Source organism: Pan paniscus, chromosome 8 (genome assembly GCF_029289425.2).
Source record: "Pan paniscus chromosome 8, NHGRI_mPanPan1-v2.0_pri, whole genome shotgun sequence".
NCBI classification, from domain to species: domain Eukaryota; kingdom Metazoa; phylum Chordata; class Mammalia; order Primates; family Hominidae; genus Pan; species Pan paniscus.
This window is the reverse complement of record NC_073257.2, coordinates 34,297,447-34,320,943: the sequence shown is the minus strand read 5'-3', so window position 1 is coordinate 34,320,943 and position 23,497 is coordinate 34,297,447. Positions and strand designations below refer to the sequence as shown.

At 38.5% G+C, this 23,497-nt stretch overlaps 1 protein-coding gene and 1 pseudogene across 17 annotated transcripts in view; one reads left to right on the top strand and one right to left on the bottom strand.

The window, feature by feature from the left end:
• MLLT10 (MLLT10 histone lysine methyltransferase DOT1L cofactor) overlaps positions 1 to 23,497 on the bottom strand; it is a 221,021-nt gene that overhangs the window by 109,561 nt on the left and 87,963 nt on the right. For 13 of the 17 annotated variants that reach the window (XM_034930078.3, XM_034930079.3, XM_034930075.3 and 10 more), the window contains 3 exons: positions 21,510 to 21,613; positions 19,045 to 19,138; positions 16,756 to 16,851 (listed from right to left, as the gene is read on the bottom strand). In XM_034930078.3, the coding sequence (XP_034785969.2) occupies positions 16,756 to 16,851; positions 19,045 to 19,138; positions 21,510 to 21,613 (294 nt within the window). The remainder of the gene's footprint in view (positions 1 to 16,755; positions 16,852 to 19,044; positions 19,139 to 21,509; positions 21,614 to 23,497) is intronic. The other 4 variants (XM_063607286.1, XM_063607285.1, XM_055092465.2 and 1 more) reach the window with 1 other exon arrangement.
• On the top strand, positions 6,839 to 16,512 carry LOC129393186 (heterogeneous nuclear ribonucleoprotein R-like; annotated as a pseudogene).

Genomic DNA, 23,497 nt, shown 5'->3' with positions numbered 1-23,497 from the left:
TTGACTTCTGCATCAATTTCTTCTTAAACTGGCTATCAATTAGGACATTACCCGAACAACAAGATGCTTGGTTATGGATTATATGTTTTTTAATAGTATTATATTAATGTTAAATTTCCTAAGCTAATTACATTGTGGCTATATAGAATCAACTTCTTAGGTGATACATTCCTAACTGTGTAGAGAGGAAGCATCACAATGTGAAAAACTAATTCTCAAATTAATCCATAATAATTTTTTTGAGACAGGGTCTCTGTCATCCAGGCTGGAGTGCGGTGGCACAATCTCAGCTTTTGTGGCCTCAACTTCCTGGGCTCAAGCAATCCTCCCACCTCAGCCTCCTAAGTAGCTGAGACTACTAGAAGTGCATACCACCATGCCCAGCTTATTTTTATATTTTTTGTAGAGATGGCTTCTTGCCATGTTGCCCAGGCTGGTCTCCAACTCTTAGACCCGCCTTGGCCTCCCAAAGAGCTGGGATTACATGCATAAGCCACTATGCCTGGCCTAAAAATCTCCTAACCAAAACTGGGAATACACTATGTATCTTTCACTTATATTAAAAACATCTTTGCACTTCATTAGTCTTCTAAATCATGATTCTAAATCATAAGTGTTACAATAATAATGTTGGTTAATAACTAAGATGCTCCAGTGTTTTCTGCCTAAACAACCAGGTTTTCAGTTAATATGTGCCAGGACATTTTACATGTACTAACTAATTTAGTTTTAAAAACTCTATGAGGTAAGCACTAAAATCAACTTGATGCAGATGAAGAAACTGAGACACAACATAATGCCCCATTTTTACAGATGTGCCATAATTTATTCCTCTGTTACGGGCAATTTACATGATTTCTAAATGTGAGCTACCATAGTGATGAACAATCATATACACATCTTTTAACTGTATATGCAACACCTGAAAGAGTTAAAAGGAACTCTAAGTTCTTTGACATGCCATGTTTAATAGATCCTAAGAGATTTATTTATTTAAATAAATCTCTAAAATCAGGTTATGTATTATAATACTGCTGTGTCATAGTTTACTTGGCATGATTTTTTCTTAGTGGCACATAAAATGAAGGTGCATCCTACAACCAGTAGGAGATTAGATTATATACCACAGTTAAATGGCTTCTCAGATAAGTCAGATCTATCTACTATTAACACTCTCACTGCTTATAGCTACATTTCTGAAAAAATACAAAAGAGAAGCCATAGAAAGGAGCAGAAAAGTTTTAAAAAATAAACCGGATTCTACTGGTGTTATGCCCCCAAATACAAAACTTTAAACAAACTGTTCAATATTGATTGTGACTCTTCAGATTTTTAAATTCTGTTTTCCCAAGAATTGAGTATGGTGTCTCGAATTCAGTAGACGCTTTGTAAACATTTATCAAATCTAATTAAACCTTCATGTCCCTAATTCTTCATCTATAAAAATGGAAATGAAAACTAGGTCATTTGCCACAGGTGATAAATACATTAATAAATATTTATATTATTAATGGAAAACAATAGGCTATCATTACTTCATCTCCATGATGCTATAATTAGATAGCTGGAATAAAATTCTAAACACCTACATGAATTAGACATGAGTCTTTGCATTACATGCAATCTCAACCTTACAAGTTGCAAAAAATAACTCTATTAAATAAAGTTAATCCTCAGCCAATTCAGTTAGCCATAACATTCTATTTCATGGACATGCCAATTAATTGATGCACACTATATTACTGTTTGTCTTCAACATCTGAATTCAAGCTAAATTTCAAAAAGGCTATTCACATCTACTTTCACTTTTTATCTTCTTTTAACAAGTTATTTATTTAAAGCAAGCAGGTCTTCAAAATTTATTCTCCCAAATACTACTCAGTTAAATAATAGCTTCCTGGAACAGAACAGAGGATTGATAAGGCATATTCTGTATTAGCATTCTTTTGAGAACATGTGAAAACTTCACCATTTGTACTAAAACCAAAAAAAAAAAAAAACTCTTCAAGTTGTAATATAGATTTATCTAACTTTCAAAGGGGATATGATTCTTACCTCTGATATCGTTTGGCTCTGTGTCCTCACCTAAATCTCATGTTGAACTGTAATCTGCAAGTGTTGGGGGGGAACCTGATGGTGGGGTGACTGAATCATGGGGGCAGACTTCCCCCTTGCTGTTCTCCTGATAGAGTTCTCACCAGATCTGGTTGTTTGAAAGTATGTAGCACTTTCAAACTTTCCCTCTTCATTTTCTCTCTCCTGCTCCACCATGGTAAAGATGTGTTTATTTCCTCGTCGCCTTCTGACATGATTGTAAGTTTCCTGAGGCCTCCCAGCCATGCTTCCTGTACAGCCTGCAGAACTGTGGGTCAATTAAATCTCTTTTCTTCCTACTAAATTACTCATTCTCATTTATAGCAGTGTGAGAATGGACTAATACAGCCTCCAGTAAAGGCAGAAAGATGTATTTAAAAAAAAAAAAAAAAATCCAGGGACTTTGTAGTCAGACATAGTTCATCTTAAATTCCAGCTCTATCATTTATTAATAGGTGTCTCCTTATCTCTTCTTTTCGTCTGCCCATTACTTTTCTTTTCTTTTTTTTTTTCTTTTTTCTTTTTTTTTTTTTTTTTTGAGACGGAGTCTTGCTCTGTCGCCCAGGCTGGAGTGCAGTGGCACGATCTCGGCTCACTGCAAGCTCCGCCTCCCAGGTTGACGCCATTCTCCTGCCTCAGCCTTCCGAGTAGCTGGGACTACAGGCGCCCGCCACCATGCCCGACTAATTTTTTTTTGTATTTTTTAGTAGAGACGGGGTTTCACCATGTTAGCCAGGATGGTCTCGATCTCCTGACCTTGTGATCCGCCCACCTCGGCCTCCCCAAGTGCTGGGATTACAGGCTTGAGCCACCGCGCCCGACGTACTTTTCTTTAGGCAACTCTTTCCTACTACATGTGATCTTGGTAAGACCTTCAACCACAGTATCCCGACATCCCTGGACCACAAGAGTGGGTGGGTGTGCTAGCGAGTTAAGGCCAACTGTATGAACAACTCGCACAGTCCTCAAATATTCTCAATTTCAATGGCTTTCATTCAGACTCTCCTTCAGTATGCCTAAAACCACTTCTTGGTGTCAAAAACTACAAAGAGTCTAAGATCTTACTGTACTTGTAAAGTGACAAGTTAGTTCACCACAGTTTCACAGATGCTGGTAGAAGATGACACAAGACTACTGCATTGGACACAGAGGACTTTAATACTCATGGCAATAGCAAAAGCCAGACTGTTAGCATTTGCCTAAGTTCCCTGTTCTGACAGGGTGACCTGGGGCAAGATGACATTTATACACACAGTGGACTGAATTACAGGAGAAATTTGAATGATAGTGCCTCTGTTTTCCAAGGCTGTTTGCTTGCTATATAAACAACATAAACAACCTTGAAAAGAACAAAGGCAGTCAGGGCTGCCACTCACAAGATGTGTATAAATGTGAGAACCATGGAGAACTGTCTTCCAACACCTGGAAGCTGCCATCACCCAACATATCCCAATGAAATATTAAACCACAATGATCTACTCTTTCTTCATAACCTTGTAGTTAATTCACACTCTTACTATACTTATTCTTGAACCTTACTGAGCCCTCTAGGCCCATGCTCCAATATCTCCTGTAACTCTATGTTCCAGCCCTTCCATAGTTCCACTACATCTATTATCCCACCTCAATCTCATGATCCATTATTTTAAACACTTTTGAAAATAACGCACTTGGCCTCCTTATTTGTATACCCAATCTGCCTAGCAATATCTCTGATAGGGTTCAACCCACATCTACTTTCTTTGCTCTACTACCCAGTTGACCTAGTTATTCACCTACATGCTTCTCTTCTTTCTTCCCCACCAAAACAGAAGAAGACATAGTATCATTTTTCCTGCCTCCTCCCTTTTGTCTTCAAATCTGAGATTCTTTTTTAATTTTTTGTTTTAAGAGATGAGGTCTCATTCTGTTGTCAAGGCTAGAATGCAATGGCATGATCATAGCTCACTGCAGCCTTTAACTCCTGGTCTCAAGAGATACTCCCACATCAGCGCTCCAGCAGCTGGGACTATACACGCAAGCCCAGCAAATCTGAGATTCTTAAGAGTTAAGTACTCTCACTCCCTGTACTTCCTCACACCCACTTTATCTACCAATAAATATATTGAAACTCTACATTGAAACTCCTCTTCAATGACTTCCTTGGTGCTAAATCCAAAGGAGATAACATTTATCCTTCTACTACTCAACCTACTCTTTTATTTCCTCTGTAGACTCCACCCTTCCCCACTATTGACAATGATACAATTAGAAAATTACCTTTTGTCAACTATTATTTATTTCAGGCTAGACTCATCAGTGAATGCTAAAACTTGTGGGTGAAAATTTAATAAGAAACAGGATATGTGCCTAAATCTCAAGGTGTGGTAGAAAGCCTCCATGCCCCCAATGATCTTTGTACCTGTGCAGTGCCTACCCGTACTGAACAGGCTTACCTATGCATCCAATAGAGAGTAAAAATAACAATATGCCATCAAAGTGGTTAAAATGGCAAATGTTATGTTATCTATTCTTACCTCAAAAAAACCTTAAAAACAAATAAAACAAATAAAAAGACAAATAAATTAAAAAAACAAATAAAAAGACATTCAGTCAGAAAAAGAAAATGATACCGTGTGACTTCCGAGGCCAGGCCATAAAAAACATGGCAGCTTTTGGGTTGCTCTTAGAGCAGTCCCTATGGGAAAAGCTAGGTGCCATGTCACATGGCACTCAAAAGGCCCTAAGAAAAAATTCATGCAGCAAAAAAAAAAGGCAGCCACCAAACTGTCAACCATGTGAGTAAGTCATCTTAGAGAATATCCTCCAGCGGCTGGGTGTGGCAGCTCCTGTAATCCCAGCACTTTGGGAGGCCAAGGTGGGCAATCACCTGAGGTCACAAGTTCAAGACCAGCCTGGCCAACATGATGAAACCTCATCTCCACTAAAAATACAAAACTTAGCCGGGCATGGTGGCACACACCTGTAGTCCCAGCTAATGCGGAGGCTGAGGCAATCGCTTGAACTTGTGAACTTGGGAGCAGAGGTTACAGTGAGCCAAGATCATGTCACCGCACTCCAGCCTGGGAGACAGAGCGAGACTCTGTGTCAAAAAAAAAAAAAGGTAGGGCACAGTGGTTCATGCCTGTAATCCCAGCACTTTGGGAGGCCAAGGCAGGCAGATCACCTGAGGTCAGGAGTTGAAACCAGCCTGACCGACATGGCAAAACCCCATCTCTACTAAAAATACAAAAATTAGCTGGGCGTCGTGGCAAAAGCCCGTAATCCCAGCTACTCGGGAGGCTGAGGCAGGAGAACTGCTTGAACCTGGGAGGTGGAGATTGTAGTGAGTCTGAGCCAAGATTGCACCCCTGTACTCCAGCCTGGGTGACAGAGCTAGACTCCGTCTCAAAAAAAAAAAAAAAAAAAAAAAAGAGAGCATCCTTCAGCTTTAGTCTGGCCTTTAGATGACTATAATCAAAGACAACATGAAGGCAATCTGATAATAGACAATCCAAATTCCTGACCCACTTAAGCTGTGAGACTATAAATGTTTCTTGCAGTTTTAAGCCAATATATTTCAGGGTAAATTGCTATACTACAATAGTTAACTAACACAGATTTACAGATTACTCCTGGTTATCTGTTACCAGGAGACGGATGTTCCCATACAATAAAACCTGAAAATGCAGGCGCTGCTTGGAATCAGGTAGTAGGCAGAAGCTGACAGGACTTGCAGGAGAATATCAGCAAAAGCTTGATGAGCAATGAAGAGATTGTCACTAGAAACCTCATGGCCCTTAGCAGGCTGCTACTAAGGGCTTAAACCAAAGTGAGAAAAAGGTAACTGAAAATTGGAAGAAGCCGAATACTTCATAATTAGTAACTGAAAGTTTAGGCACAACCTTGCCTGTGGTAACATGAAAAATAGAAAATGTATTTAATGAGTTGCATAATTTAACAAGGAGATTTCTAGGTATTCGGTGGAAGATGCAGTCTAATTCTTTCTTACTGTTTATAGTAAAAAGCAGGAGTACAGAAATAAGTTAATGAAAAGACTATTGACCAAAAAAAAAGAGCCAAGACTTGCTGGTTTTAAAAATTTCCAGTCTCTGCAGATAGCAAACAATGCTCAAATCAAAGAATGGCTCCTAGAGAAAGACAAAATCTAGGCCACTGTTAGAAAACAGCTGTATGAAGATTAAAAAAAGAGTATGGCTATAAACCCCTTTTTTAAGACCTAAGAAAGACAGAAGGCAACACCTCAGATAACCTGAAATAGGACTTTAAGAGATGTCAAGGTCACAAAAGACAATGAATGAGGACATATTCCAAACTGGGAAATACTGAATAGACATGACAGCTAAATGCAACTTGTGATCTTGGATTGGATCCTGGACATGGAAGAGAAAAAGGTTTCCCCCTTTGGTGTAGATGACATCAGCGGCTGCAATTTGAATATGATCTGTAGATTAGATAATAATCTGTAACAATATTAATTTATTGATTTTGATCACTGTACTGTAATTGTTTAGGAAATTCCCCTTTTAATTAAAACTATACACTTTAGTACTTGGGCTAAAGAGGCATTGTATTTGTAATTTACCCTGCAATGGTTCAGAAAGATTCTACAGAGAGTAGAGGAGAAAGAGAGTGAGAGAGATAGCAAAGGAGGGTAGAGCGAAGGACATGGTAACATTAATATGGTAAAATGTTAACATTTTTGGAATGAGTGAGTAGTACAGCATTATTATTTGTAGTATTTTTGCAACTTTAAGTTTGAAACTATTGAAAAAAACCAAAAGTTTAAAAAAAAAAATTAATCCTACTGGCTGCCTGGCTCAATGCCCAAGGACGAAGTCTAAAACTCTAACTGCTTATAAATTCTTCATAAACTAGCCTCTTCTTAGCTAGTCTCATCTTACCATACTCTTCAGTCTCACCCAACACACCCTCACATTCTAAACTGATGTTCCTGAAAAGACCTGTCCTCTCTTAACTCTTCACATATACAGATGCTGAAAGGTTCAACTTGAGCACAAAATTCCAAAAGGAAAGTACACAAAAAGGGCAGGTACCAGGTAACTCTCAATGCTAGAAAACTTTTACAAAGACACAGAGAAGTCATTCCAATGATTTGACTGAGAGTTTTATTCCTTTGAGGGCCACAGAAGAAAGTAGTCTAGCTCTCTTCAAAGAGGTGAGTAATCCTATTCTATGGTTTAAGTGTGGTGTGTTCCTGCCAAAACTCATGTTGAAATTTGCCAATGTGACAGTATTGAGAGCTGATGGGGCCATTAAAAGGCGTTTGGGTTACGGGACTACTACCCTCATGAATGTATTAATGCAGCTTTCATGAGGCTGGGTTGATTCTTGCAGGAATAGATTAGAAGGCTGCCTCTCATGTTTGGTCTCCCGTTCTGCACACGTACCTGCTTCCCCTTCAGCTTCTTTGCCATGTAAACATAAGAATCATAGACTTGGGGGGTGGCACGCATGCGAGATTTCTAGTCATTTTCAAAATGCCTTGCACTGGTTCTCACGGGCCCAGCCACCAGCCCCTGCTCTGCCCTGGATTGATAGCTTGTATCGATCTTGATGAAAGAGCAATTGATGCTCTCAGGGAATTTAATAAAGAAGGAGCTCTGTCTGTACTACAGCAGTTCAAGGAAAGTGACTTATCACATGTTCAGAACAAAAGTGCATTTTTATGTGGAGTTATGAAGACCTACAGGCAGAGAGAGAAACAGGGGAGCTAGGTGCAAGAGTCCACAAAGGGACCTGATGAAGTGAAGATCAAGGCCTTGCTTGAGAGAAATGATTATACTCTGAATGTAACCACAGGACAGAGGAAGTATGGTGGGCCTCCACCAAACGGTGTGTACTCTGGTGTGCAACCTAGAATCGGAACAGAGGTGTTTGTAGGTAAAATACCAAGAGATGTATATGAGGATGAGTTGGTGCCCCTTTTTGAGAAGGCCAGTCCCATTTGGGATCTACGTCTTATCATAGATCCACTGTCTGGTCAGAATAGAGCATAGGCATTTACCACTTTCTGTGGAAAGGAAGCTGCACAGGAAGCTGTGAAACTGTGACAGCTATGAAATTCGCCCTGGTAAACAACATGGAGTGCGCATTTCTGTGGCAAACAACAGACTTTTGTTGGATCCATTCTGAAGAATAAGACTAAAGAAAACACTCTGGAAGAATTCAGTAAAGTCACAGAGGGTTTGGTGGACATCATTCTCTATCATCAACCTGATGACAAAAAGAAGAAATGGGGGTTCTGCTTCCTTAAATATGAGGATCACAAGTCAGCAGTACAAGCCAGATGCTGGAAAAGTAAAAGTATGGGGAAATGTAGTTACAGTTGAATGGGCTGACCCTGTGAAGAACCATATCCAGAAGTCATGGCTAAGGTAAAAGTATTCTTTGTGAGAAACTTGGGCACAGACAAAATATTGGAAAAGTCATTTTCTGAATTTGGAGAACTCCAAAGAGTAAATAAGTTGAAAGATTATGCATTTGTTCATTCTGAAGACAGACGAGCAACTGTTATGGCTAGGGATGAAATGAATGGCAAAGCAACAGAAGGGGAAGAACTTGAAATAGTCTTAGCCAAGCCACCAAACAAGAAAAGGAAAGAGCGCCAAGCTGCTAGACAGGCCTCCAGAAGCACTGCATATGAAGATTATCACTACACCCTCCTCCTCGCATGCCGCTTCCGATTACAGGTTGGGGGAGAGGTGGATATGGCTAACCTCCAGATTACTATGGCATGAAGATTACTATGGTTATGATTACCACATCTATCATGGAGGTTACGAAGTTTCCCTACTATGGCTATGATGATGGCTATGCAGTAAGAGGAAGAGGAGGAAGGGGAGGGCAGAGTGCTCCACCACCACCAAGGGGGAGGGGAGCACCACCTCCAAGAGGTAGAGCTGGCTATTCACAAAAGGGGGCACCTTTGGGACCACCACGAGGCTGTAGGGGTGGCAGAGGGGGTCCTGCACAACAGCAGAGAGGCCGTGGCCATGGTTCCCGTGGATCTCAGGGCAATCAGGGGACAACGTAGGAGGCAAGAGAAGGCAGATGCTTACAACCAACCTGATTCCAAGCATCGTCAGACCAACAAACAACAGAACTGGGTCTCTCAACCCATCGCTCAGCAGCCGCTTCAGCAAGGTGGTGACTATTCTGGTAACTATGGTTACAATAATGACAACCAGGAATTTTATCAGGATACTTATGGGCAACAGTGGAAGCAGACAAGGGCTTGAAAATGATAATGGCAAGATACGACTGGCTCTAGATCTACATTCTTCAAAAAAAATTTTGTTTAACTGTTTCATCTTTAAGTAGCAATTTGCTGCCATTTGTATTGGGCTGAAGAAATCACTATTGTGTATATACTCAGGCCTTTTTATTTTTCCTCTTTTCATAAATGCTCTTGGACATTATCGGGCTTACAGAGTTCCCTTATTCTGGGAGTTATGTTTTTATCATTTCAGGCTTCATTTTAGCTTCAAAACAAGCTGAACACACCGTTAAGTCATGATTTTGCAGAACCTGTGGTTTTGAAGAATTTCATTTTTTTGGATCTAGGATAGATTACATAGGAGTATGGAGTATGCTGTAAATAAAAATACAAGCTAGTGCTATGTCTTAGTAGTTTTAAGAAATTAAAGCAAACACATTTAAGTTTTCTTATACTGAAAATAACCTATGATCGTATGTTTTGCATTTTTAGAAGTAGGTTAACTGTGTTTTTAAATTGTTATAACTTCACACCCTTTTGAAATCTGCCCTACAAAATTTGTTTGGCTTAAACGTCAAAAGCCATGACAATTTGTTCTTTGAGGTGATTGTATTTCCAATTTCTTGTTCATGTAAGATTTCAATAAAACTAAAAAAACCTATTAAAAAAAAAAAGAACCATAGATTAAAAGTCAACATAACTCCATTTTCTTCTAACCACTATCAGTTACTGCAAATCACTGACCTTCGAACAAGTCATTTAAACTCTCTGTGAAAACACATCTTCACAATTCTTAGAGGGCTTTTTAAAAGTTTTCAGATTGCGTGGGGTAGAAGTGAGGTTGGTGCTTTTAAAACTTTCTAACAAGTATAAAAAGAGAAAAAAACGAATAGAGTCCTTTGACAGCAATGACTTCCTTATTAAAGATTATTCCTAGTGATTTTGACTAGCCAAATCAACTGTTCATTCTGTGTATCACTTGTGTTACTGAAGGAAAATAAAACTCTATTTTACAGTTGTGACATATATAATAAGTGTGTGTGTCTTTGTGTGTATATTTGATCTCTGCCCCCAGTTTCTGGCACAGAACTTCTAAAAATCCTTTGATGTCCTGAGTGATGGTGTGATAAGAGCATTTTTTGTTATAATATTTGGTCTTATTCTCAGATTCCTGGCACAGAGCTTGTAAAACTCTTTGAATTCCCCTAGTGCTCATAATAAGCCCCTTTCAACCATACTTGAGTTTACACTAATAAGGTAAATCTTGGAGGATAGACGCTGATCACCAGAGGAACCAACCATGTGATCAGAGATTTGGAACTTTAAGTCCTACCCCGGTACCTCTGTGGAGGGGTGAAGGGCTGGAGGTTGAATTCAATCACCAATGACCAACGATTTAATAAATTGTGCCTACATAATGGGAAACCTCCAGAAAAAATCTTAACAATGAAGTTCTAAGAGCTTCCTGATCAGTGAACACAACCAGATGCTGTGTGGGTGGAGCACCTGGAGAGGGCATGGAAGCTCTACCTACCTCCCCATAACTTGTCCTATGTGTCTCTTCCATCCAGCTGTTTCTGAGCTGTATCCTTCACAATACATAAGTAATAAAAAATAGTGTTCTGGAGTTCTGTGAGCTATTCTAGCAAATTACCTAATCTAAGGAGAAGGTTGTGTGGAACCCTCAATTTATAACCAGTTGGTGAAAAGTACAGGTGACAATCTGGGACTTGCAACTGGCCTCTGAAGTGGGGGCAGTCTCGTGGGACCCAGTATCTATGGGATCTGCACTAACTCTGGGTAATATCAGAACTGAATTGTAGGACACCCACTTGGTGTCCACAGAGAATTGGGTGACTAATTGGTGTAGAAAATAATAACACATTTGTTGCCAAAAGTGAAATTATAGAACAGCAGCATGCTTTCCTTTTACTAATCAACATTAACTAACATTAACAGGCATAACAAATATTAGAAGGCATTCTACAAAAATAATAATTCACAATTTGAACTCTTAGTGACTGAATTTATTCCTGATAGGCACAGCTTTAATTAATTTTAAATATATGCTCTGGTTCCTTTTAAAATATATACCAAATTTTCAATTTTTGCAGAAACATCTTTTAATCAGCCTGGGTGGTGGCTAACGCCTGTAATCCCAGCACTTTGGGAGGCCAAGGCAAAATTGCTTCTACGCAGGTGTTAGAGACCAGCCTAGGCAACATAGGGAGACCTCGTCTCTACAAATTAAAAAAAAAAAAAAAAAAAAAAATTGGCCGGCATGGTGGCATACGCTTGTAGTCCCAGCTACTCAGGAGGCTGAGGGAGGAGGATCCCTTGAGCCTCGGAGATCAAGGCTGCAGTGAGCTATGGTGGTGCCACTGCACACCACCCTGCGTAACAGAGCGATACTTCATCTCAAAAAAAAAAAAAAAAAAAAGGAAAAACAAAAGAAACAAGAAAAAACAAACTATCCCTTATTCGAAGCCATATTTCACCATTAACTTTTCTTCTCTCCTTGCTCGCACTACAGTTAGTACCTAACCAGTGCTAATACAGCTTGAATCACACAGAGCTTCTCTGAAAAGCAAAGGCTATATATTTTTAAATTTTTCCTAAAACCATATGAAGTTGTAAGTTAAAAGTTATTTCATTTTTAAATAATTTGGATACCACAGTATTTAATATTAAACATAAAATAACAATATCACTTATTTATACTTCGATAAATAGTATTTTTAAATACACAAAGAGAAACAGATGCCAGGATCAATGTGGTGGACCAGGCCTGAGTCACGACAGAAGAGGGACTCACATTCATGGGAAATGAAACTGGTCTTCTCTTTCACCCCACGGGCCCCTCGTCTCTCCTTTACGCCCATGGGCAGTGCATGGGAGGCAGCGGTGTGGAATCCCACTAGACCTCCCTGCCCCTGCCATCTCCCTCGTGGCGCCAGTGGGATTGGGGGCGGGGGGGGGAGGGGGGCGGAGGTCGGTTCAACACAACAGGCACACCTCGCTCACCTCCTTTTAAAAAATTAAATTCTTGGCTGGGCGCGGTAGCTCACGCCTGTAATCCCAGCACTTTGGGAGGCCGAGAAGGGCGGATCATGAGGTCAGGAGATCCAGACCATCCTGGCTAACACGGTGAAACCCCGTCTCTACTAAAAATACAAAAACATTAGCCGGGCGTGGTGGCGGGCGTCTATAATCCCAGCTACTCGGGAGGCTGAGGCAGGAAAATGGCGTGAACCTGGAAGGCGGAGCTTGCAGTAAGCCTAGATCGCGCCACTGCACTCCAGCCTGGGCAACAGAGCGAGACTCCGTCTCAAAAAAAAAAAAAAAAGGGGGGGGGAGCGGGGGGGCGGATCACGAGGTCAGGAGATCGAGACCATCCTGACTAACACAGTGAAACCCCATCTCTACTAAAAAAAAAAAAAATACAAAAAAAAAATACAAAAAATTAGCCGGGCGTGGTGGCGGACGCCTGTAGTCCCAACTACTTGGAAGGCTGAGACAGGAGAATGGCGTGAACCCGGAGGCGGAGCTTGCAGTAAGCCGAGATTGCGCCACTGCACTCCAGCCTAGGCAACAGAGCAAGACTCCGTCTCAGAAAAAAAAAAAAAATTCTTGGCAGGGTATGGTGGCTCACGCCTGAAATCCCAGCACTTTAGGAGGCCAAGGCAGGTGGATCACCTGAGGTCAGGAGTTCGAGACCAGCCTGGCCAAACCTAGTCCCTACTAAAAATACAGAAAATTAGCCAGGCGTGGTGGCAGGTGCCTGTAATCCCAGCTATTCGGGAGGGTGAGGCAGAAGAATCGCTTGAACCTGGGAGACGGAGGTTGCAGGGAGCCAAGATCGAGCCACTGCACTCCAGCCTGGGCGACAACAGCAAGACTCCGCCTCAGTAAACAAACGAACAAACAATTTTAAAATTGTAAATTAAAAAAAAAAGAAAAATATGTGCCAGAATGAAGGCAGATAAAAGAATTCAGAAAGAAAGTGGTTCAATGTATATCTTATGAACAGTATCACCAAAATTTAGCTCATAATATACAATACAGATGCTCCTCACCTTACAATGCAGCTACTCCCAATAACCCCATCATAAGCTGAAAATATCCTGTTAAAAATGTGCTTTCAACTTACAATATTTTCAACTTACGAAAAGTTTATCCTGACATAACTCCATGGTAAATCTAGAAGCACAATAAATGCATATTGTTTTCATACCAGTGTAAAGTCTAAAAATCATAATTCAAACCATTTCAAATTGGGAACTGTCTGTTTTAAAAATACTAATGTCTGACCTGATTATGAGCATTACCTTTCAATGCAACACTAAAAACATGCTAGGCATATTTTCAAGACAACTCTACTGAACATAAAAATCTTAAAAGAGGGGCCAGGCGTGATGGCTCACGCCTGTAATCCCAGCACTTTGGGAGGCCGAGGCAGGTGGATCACGAGGTCAGGAGTTCAAGACCAGCCTGACCAACATGGTGAAACCCCGTCTCTACTAAAAATACAAAAATTAGCTGGGCGTGGTGGTGTGCACCTGTAATCCCAGCTACTCAAGAGGCTGAGGCAGGAGAATCGCTTGAACCCGGGAGGTAGAGGTTGCAGTGAGCTGAGACTGCGCCACTGCACTCCAGCCTAGGCGACACTCCAGCCTAAGCGACCAAAAAAAAAAAAAAAGAAAAGAAAAAGAAAAAGAAACTTAAAAGAGGTAAGGAGGGAAGGAGAAAAAGATAGTCTGTAACACTCAATCTTTTAACTATAGTATCACTTATACTCATCCCATATTTTTAAAGTCCTTTCCCAAATATTCCCAAGCCAAGCAAGCATGTCTAATAATAAACTTACCGTATGTTTCCTTCATTTAGTGTGCTTACTTTGTAGATGACCAGTAAATCTCAGTTATTAAAAACAAAATGTAAAAACAGATTCAAGCTTGACAGCAAAAACTCAAGTTATATTAAACTTACATATGCGAAAAGTAAAATCCAAATAGTATTTACATACTTCTAAATATTAAAGCTAAACAAGTTTGACTAAACGTGTTTTTTAATCTAGCATCCACTCAACCACCACAAAAAATTCTTAAAATACAAAATTTAATTCATTCCCAGAGCAATAAAAGATCTATACGTGTAGTCATCAGCACTATATTCATTCAACACCATAACATATTTAATAACTGTCCTTCAAATAACATGATAGGGCATATCTTAAAATAAATACGATCATATAGTAAGCGCTTTTTATACAAGATAATATGCATGAAATGGCAGAACAGAAGACCATTAATAGTGAGGCTTCCCTCTTCAAATTTATAATGAGCCCTGCCTAAGAATCTTTAGTTGATGACTTAAAAAGCTTAAATAAACTTTCATGGTGCTTATTACTAAAACTGCTAATTAAACCAACTCTGCTATTTTTTATCAGCAATCTAATCAACAATAAACAAGACAGGCTCCTACTACCGTCACTTTATTAAAAAACCACCTCAAAAAGAAATCCAGATATACATGTTTACTTGCTGCCTGAGATCTAAAAAAAGTTGTGTGTGTGTGTGTGTGTGTGTGTGTGTGTATGTCACCAGGCACAGTGGCTCACGCCTGTAATCACAGCACTTTGGGAGGCCGAATCGCATGATACCAGGAGTTGGAGACCAGCCTGGACAACATGGTGAAACCCTGTCTCTACTAAAAATACAAATAAATTAGACAGGCATGGTGGCATGTGCCTGTAATCCTAGCTACTAGGTAGGCTGAGGCACGACAATCACTTGAACCCGGGAAGCAGAGGTTGCAATAACACGAGATCACGCCACTGCACTCTAGCCTGGGCTACAGAGTTACTAGGGAGGCTGACACACGAGAATCGTTTGAACCCAGCAGGCAGAGGTTGCGGTAGACTGAGATCACACCACTGCACTCCAGCCTGGGCAACAGAGTGGGACTCTGTCTCTAAATAAATAAATAAATAAATGCCAAACAACAGCCCTAAGTTATAATTATTTCACTCATGATAGAGAATTTACTCTCAAAACTACTTAAGTTTTTACAATGTTTACCTTGAAAAAGCACTAACTCAAACCAAATATTTTTTTTTTCTTTTGAGACAAGAGTCTCGCTCCGTCGCCCAGGCTGGAGTGCAGTGGCATGATCTCGGCTCACTGCAATCTCTGCCTCCTGGGTTCAAGCGTGATTCTCCTGCCTTAACCTCCTGAGTAGCTGGGATTACAAACAACCACCACCAGGCCTGAATAATTTTTTTTTTCGTATTTTTAGTAGAGACACAGTTTCACCACGTTAGCCAGGCTGGTCTCAAACTCCTCCACCTCCCTCAGCCTCCCAAAGCGCTGGGCTTACAGGCTTGAGCCACCACGCCCAGCCCAAAATGTTTTTAAACAATTATTTGTTGGCATTTACCAAATCATATTTACAAATTTGAAAATGATAAGAGATCTAAATTTTAAATACAGTCTGCAGAAACATTTCCAAAACTAGCATATACCAACTTTCTAAGAAGAATATTCTTTTCCATTTGACAATGTCCTTTTTATCTTCACTTCCTTAAACACAATTCATAATAGATTCATTTTTAAGAGACAGGGGTCTCACTCTGTCTCCCAAGCTGGTGTGCACTGGCACAATCCCAGCACACTACAGCCTCCACTCAAACGATCCTCTTGCCTCAGCCTCCTGGGTAGTTGGGACTACAGGCGCCCACCACCATGCTCAGCTAATGGCAATATGTTCTTAAAGAACATATTAAAGAACAAATTAAGTACAAATGATTTTCCAGTATTATTTTTTAGTTTATTAAAAAGTATGTCCTATAAAGCAAGTAAAAATGTAAGCGGGAAAACAGGCAAGTCAGAAAAAGACAGATTAGTACTTAGGCAAGCTTTTAGTGTTTTAATTAAAAGACAAAATATTCTCAAACAAAAGACATGACATGTAGCCACTAGAAAAAATTAATAAACCAGTAGCACCACTGAAAAAGAAAAAATAGCCAAGAATATATAGAACTTCAAAATTGTTCTATTATAAAGGAAAAAAGCTGATAATTACTTACAGGCGAAGTAATCAGTTAATAATATATAGCAACGAACTATTATTGCTGAAGTCACCTAAAGATTTCGCAAGATGACCACAGTAACACATGCAAGAAATTTCCCTCATGCTTTCAGTAAAGTTGTAATCTAAATTTTCAGTTGCAATGGGTAAAACCATATTCACAAATATGGCATTAAACCTATCATTTCATTAAATACTCTTTATTAGCCAAAATGTTTCTATATTTCAATGTCTCCATTTAACTATCAAGAATGTAATTTTATCTAAAAAGGCAAAACAAAAATTCTATTAAGCAGATGTGCTACAAATTTAGCAACAACAAATCCACTTACTTTTTTCTCTTTCTCATGATGTTTATCCTGAGAGTGAGAGGAAGAATCACTTAAACTTTGATCATATGACCTATTAGATCCCCGTTTGCTCTTTTTCTAAAAAAGAAAATATATATACATATATGTATATGTATATAAAACTTTTTAAACGAATCTTTTTGTTAGGCTTAAACCAATTCAACTATAAAGTATTTTTAATGTCTACTGAAATGTTTAAAAGTCTATTTCAATCTATATAATCCAGTTTAGACACCATTCATATATCATCCATTGCATTATAAAAGAAAATCTAAACATTAATGCCATATTTTTATAAATTAATTAAAATGTGTGAAAACAGATCATCTATTTTCAAATAAGCTACTATATATTTTCAACATCAGCTTAAAAATAAAAAGTTTCAATAAAAAGAGAAAATGCCGTATTAAAAAAGGGTGCCAAGACTAGAAGAATAGAAAGGTAAATATTTGAAGTGTTACTTTATGCCACTAGGAAAAGCAAAAAGACTTTTAATCTTATACCATCAGTATTAAGGTATACAGTTTTCTAAAAATTTATCTCTGCAGTTCAATAAATAATTCCTGCACATTTTATTTGATAGAGCAAATAAAGAAAAAAATTTAAAAATTAAAGGAAATGTCAGTATTAGACTCATGCACTTTTCAAAGCATTACTAAAAAGCATCACACATTTCTGTTTAAAACACTTGTACCATTGCATAATTAAGTATGAAGGTGAGAGTTATTTGAGGTGTTTAAAAGTTGGTACCACATCTAATTGGTGTAAACTAGATAAAAATGACTATAAAGAAGTTCAAATTCCATGCAAATGTAAAGATTATACAATCTTATTAAATTATTAAACAGATATTTTTCCCAACTATCAAGTGGGATAACATCATGTCTATAATTAGCAATAAGAAAATTCTATTTGCACAAACTTCAAAATCCATTTTTTTATTTATATCATCTCTCATTTAGAAAATGAGTATTTCAATATGCTTATTACACCTAGGAAGAAAAATTTTCAATTTTATAATCTCAAAATTTTTGTTAAGTCATTAAAATAAAGCATTCAGCATCAAAGGATATACAGATACACACTCTTAAGTAATTCGTATACAAGAACCAAAATATTAGAGTCCTAAACTGCTCATTTCATAAAACAGGGGCCCCTTGTAGTATTTATTTTCAAAAGAAATAGCCCCATTCACAAGGGAAATATAATAATTTAAAAATTAGAAACTAAAAGAAAAATAAAGAAGCCTTAAACCTTCAGTGTATTAATATCTACCATTAAAAAGAATGAGAAGTAGATACTCGGGACTTCAGACATACTGACCCTTCAAAGGAACATGGATACAAATATGTAACACCCAATCAAATGTTACTAACTCAATCACCATGATCCTGTGTGACAGCAAATAGTGACCAAATCTAAAGAATTCCCAAAGTTGTATTTAAATATATTTTTCTGAAGGTTTTTAAGCAAGTTACAAAACAGCCTTACTTCAGTTTTACTATTTCCCAGTAAATAAAAATGAAAATAAATAAATGGGTAATAGTAATTAAGCAGAAAATGAGAAACAAAGTGATAATCACAAAATGTAAAATTGGCACCAAAAATCCAATTAACTAAAGACATTAAAAATATAAACAGTTTCCTACAGATTAATTTTTTCACTAAATGTATACCAACATTCACTATCAATATTTATATATTTTATTTTTTTTTCTTTTTTTTTTTTTTTTTTTTTGAGACGGAGTCTCATTCTTGTTTCCCAGGCTGGAGTGTAATGGCAGGATCTCGGCTCACTGCAACCTCCACCTCCTGGGTTCAAGCAATTCTCCTGCCTCAGCGTCCCAAGTAGCTGGGATTACAGGCATGCACCAGCACACCCCGCTAATTTTGTATTTTTAATAGAGACGAGGTTTCCCCATGCTGGTCAGGCTGGTCTCCAATTCCCAACCTCAGGTGATCCACCCGCCTTGGCCTCCCAAAGTGCTGGGATTACAGGTGTGAGCCACAACACCCGGCCTAATACTAATATATATTCTAAATGAGAGTACTTTAGAATATTCACCTTTACAAATACACCGAAGCAAGCAAAATCTTTTAAAATTACTATTAACAGATCTATTTACTTCCAATAAAGAACATGCTAAACACAATCTCCAGCCAAAAACTCAAGGAAAAAGGAACTGTTATATGCTTTTTTTAATAAAACAGTGTCATTCTATTGTCAAAACTAATCATAATCATTTCATTAAATCCAAGAGAAATTCTTACCAGCTTACTAAAATGGTATTTACAGTAGCCACAGTATTGGACATTATCGGCACCATTACCTTCTTCTTCACAAAGCAGTCCGGCAAACTGAGCGCTGAAAATAAAAGCCAAGTATATTTATTGATATACTAAAATCACAGTACCTGTATATATAAGCAAATAAAATTTACTTCCAATCATTCATGCTCTGAGAAAATAACATCTCCTAAGAAAAAAATGAGAAAATAAAAAGCTTTATTCTCGCTGTGACCAAGTGTATTTCACTCCAACCTGCAACTGATCTTCTTTAAAAGTTATGTTTATGGCTTAAAACAAACTCTTCACACATCTCTATTAGGATGAAGATGTATACATGTTTTATGTCTCCAAATAGATATTAAGTTTAAGATACATTCTCTTCCCCCTCAATCCCACCCCATCAGTTAACACTTTGTTTTACTTTTTCAATCTGTCACACGTACAAATGGAAAGGCCATTCCTCTAAAGGGCCGAAGTGATGGTATTTAGCCCATGGATGCAGATTACATAACCTTACAAGGAAAACATGCATTCACTCAAGACTAAATTTGCAACTCTAAGTGCTTTAAGTCACAGCACAATAAGCGAGATAAACATAAATTGTGCTTTTCAGTAAAAAGCAATGGAAGAAATGAAAATGAAACCTAATGTTACAATATTCTTTTTTTTTTTTTTTTGAGACAGGGTTTCGTTCTGTCACCCAGGCTGGAGTGCAGTGGTGCAATGAAAGCTCACTGCAGCCTTAACCTCCTGGGCTCAGGCAATCCTCCCACCTCAGCCTCCCAAATAGCTGGGACTACAGGAGTACACCATCACACCTGGCTAATTTTGTTTTTATTTTTAGTAGAGATGAGGTGTGTTGCTATGTTGCCCAGGCTGCTCTTTAACTCAAGCAATCCTCCCACCTTGGCCTCCTAAAGTGCTGGGATTATAGGCATAGCCACTGCACCCAGCTAATATTCGTTTTGTTTGTTTTTTGTTTTTTGTTTTTTTTTTTGAGATGGAGTCTCATTCTGTCACCCAGGCCAGAGTACAGTGGCATGATCTCAGCTCACTGCAACCTCGGCCTTCCGGGGCTCAAGCAATTCTCCCATCTCAGCCTCCCGAGTAGCAGGGATTACAGGCATGCTTCACCATGCCCGGCTAATTTTTTCGTATTTGTAGTAGAGATGGGGTTTCACCACCTTGCCCAGGGTGGCTCTGAACTCCTGAGCTCAGGCAATCTGCCCACCTCTGTCTCCCAAAGTGCTGGGATTACAGGCGTAAGCCACAGTGCCTAGCATATTCATTTTTAAAAACACAAAACGCTGAAGTTCTAATCACCATCTTTTCAATTTGACCTTTCACACTTTTAACATTCCAAAATTATATTAGTATACAGATCTCATACCCCAAAAACTACTTTCATCTTTGAGAAATTTGGTACAGTCATTACGAGAATTTATAAAAGTCAAAACCCGTTTTCCATTTCACAATAGTAGTATAAAACAGATTTCATATAACCACACACTAAAAACTCAGGAAATGAGCATGTACTTACACTGGCAGTGAAGCATAGACTGATTCTTAAAATTAGTGCACAGATTATTCCCAAACTTTTTATTTGGAACTGTTACCTATTATGTAAAATATATTGTTGTAAATAATTTTTGCCCTTGAAATTTTGTTACTGAAAGAATATCTTTTTTTTTTTTTTTTTTTTTTTTGAGACAGAGTCTTGGTTTGTCGCCAGGCTGGAGTTCAATGGCGCAATCTCGGTTCACTGCAAACTCCACCTCCCAGGTTTAAGCGATTCTCTTGCCTCAGCTTTCCAAGTAGCTGGGATTGCAGGCATGTGCCACCACACCTGGCTAATTTTTGTATTTTTAGTAGAGACACGGTTTTGCCATGTTGGCCAGGCTGGTCTGGACCTCCTGACCTCAGGTGATCCACCCACCTCGGCCTCCCAAAGTGCTGGGATTACAGGTGTGGGCCACTGCACCCGGCATGAAAGAGTATCTTAAATAAGTTTTTGAGAAGTCGCCATTGTAATATTGAGAATGACAGTGGTTACACTACTTCTCACTTGAGACACAGAAGGTAAGGAAGTACTATCATTCACCGAATCCTTGTATTCAGACACTGCACTAAGCTTACCTAGATTAGCTCATTTAATCATAATAACAAATCGAAGGATAGGTAATCAATACCAAAATTTTAAACAAGACGAAACTGAAGCTTACAGAGAATAAAACATCAGAACCAGAGTCCACTTATTGCAAAATCACTCTGGTAAATACATTCAGTTATTAAAATTATCTTTATTACAAATAAGTAAATGTGAACATAGAAACTATACCAATAAAGTTTACCATAATTAATGTTTGAGTATCTAAGTCTTTAACTTATGATTGTTGCGCAAGGTATTTACCAAGTTCAGTTCTGTGCAACAATGGAAACATCCTTACCATGTTACATGGAAAGCCTGTCGACATCCATGTTTATTACATGTCATGCAAGCACCAGTGGCTGCTTTGCTTTCTCTTCCTTGTTCATCACAAATGTAGCAAGTCTTGGGGTGAAAAAAAAAAAAAGACAAAAATCATACATGTTCTTAACATGAATCAGAATTTTACAATTATCTTCAGAAATGAAGATCAGGTATACTAAGTAACCTATCTTAACTCAAAATATGAATTCATTTTGGACAATAATCTAATTTTTGCATATAAAGAAACAGAAAAATATAAACAAAGACATACAAATAATCCTATTAAAAAAATTCACAAAGGCATTATCTTCATCAGTCTCACAAACTTTGCAAGACAGGAAGACTCTTCCCAGGCACTGAGGCTGGCGGGCCAGGACACAGTCTACCACACCTCTTCTTCCCAACACCTTGTCATCAAAACTGATTCCTGTAACAAGGGTGTAAAAACAATGTTTATCTTTCCCCTCTGCAGGAAGTAATCATATCTAAGAGGGTTTGAAACAGGGTATTGGAACCTAAGAGACAAATAACAGCCCTACACAAATTAGCAAGGTTTAGGTCATTCATTTCCACTGTCTGTGAGGAATCCTATACGGGTAGGCTGTCATTCAGCCCCACCAAGCTGACATATGTGGGCTACAGAAGAAGATACTTTAGCTAAGTAGGTCAGAAATGCCCAAGAGATACAAAGGCAATGAACACCCCGAGAAACTTTGACTGACATCTTCCATTTTCCATGTGCAAGTAACTAATACGCAATATTAACTTCTCACAGCTCAAAATCATGGCTGGTCATGTGACAGAAGACTGAACTGCAAAAACAACAATCTGTAAGTATCGGTGTATAAGGAATAAAATCAGCAGACTGCAAGTTGAGGATACAAAAAGTTATGTCTAACTACATATAATCAGGTGATACATGTTGAAAAAGAAACTAATTTCTAAATAGTAATAAAGCATAACCTAGCCCAACTTCAACACAACCAAATGGTTTCATTCACTCTGCACTGTGGTGCCAAATAACACCATGCAACAATATTTACAAGGACACAGAAAAAAAAAAAAAAAACTAATTATCTAACTAGGTACATGATTTCAACTCCTCTATTGAAAACCTAGGATTCTCTGGGCGTGGTGGCTCACACCTGTAATCCCAGCACTTTGGGAGGCCGAGATGGGTGGATCACCTGAGGTCAGGAGTTCGAGACCAGCCTGGCCAACATGGTGAAACCCTGTCTGTACTAAAATCACACACACACACAAAAAAATAGCCGGGCATGGTGGCAGATGCCTGTAATCCCAGCTACTCAGGAGGCTGAGGCAGGAGAGTCGCTTGAACCAGGGAGGTGGAAGTTACAGTGAGCCAAGATCATGCCATTGCACTCCAGCCTGGGCAACAAGAGAGAAACTCCATCTCAAAAAAAGGAAAAAAAAAAAAAAAAGAAAAAAGAAAGAAAAACTAGGATTCAGACTCAACTGAATTACAAACATCATTTTATACCTCTAAAAAGTAAAGTCCCAAATAACAACAAAACCTATCTAGACACACTGAATAAAAGTATTCCTAAGTACTAGTTACAATGGAAGAATTTAGCATGCATTTTTGCCTACAAATGATCAAAAAAATTTAAAAAGAATAGAGCACATTGAAACAATAACACTCTATATGGCAAAATTTGGGGAAAATATGCAAAAGAGGCCTCAAATACCTCAGTAACTTCCAAAGAGCTGGCAGTGAATAGAAATCATTACTTAACCATCCCATAAAACTTAAAAATATGATAATTTTTATTTATAAAAAAAAAAAAAGAAGGGGGGTGAAACATCCAGAATGGGAGATCTCCTCCCCAGAGAAGTAACCATTTCACAGGTGAAAAACAGTCAAGTAGTCTCTGGAATTGTCCTACCGACATACAGAAAAAAATTTACCCAAGTAAATCTACTAAATCTCAATAATGACACTAA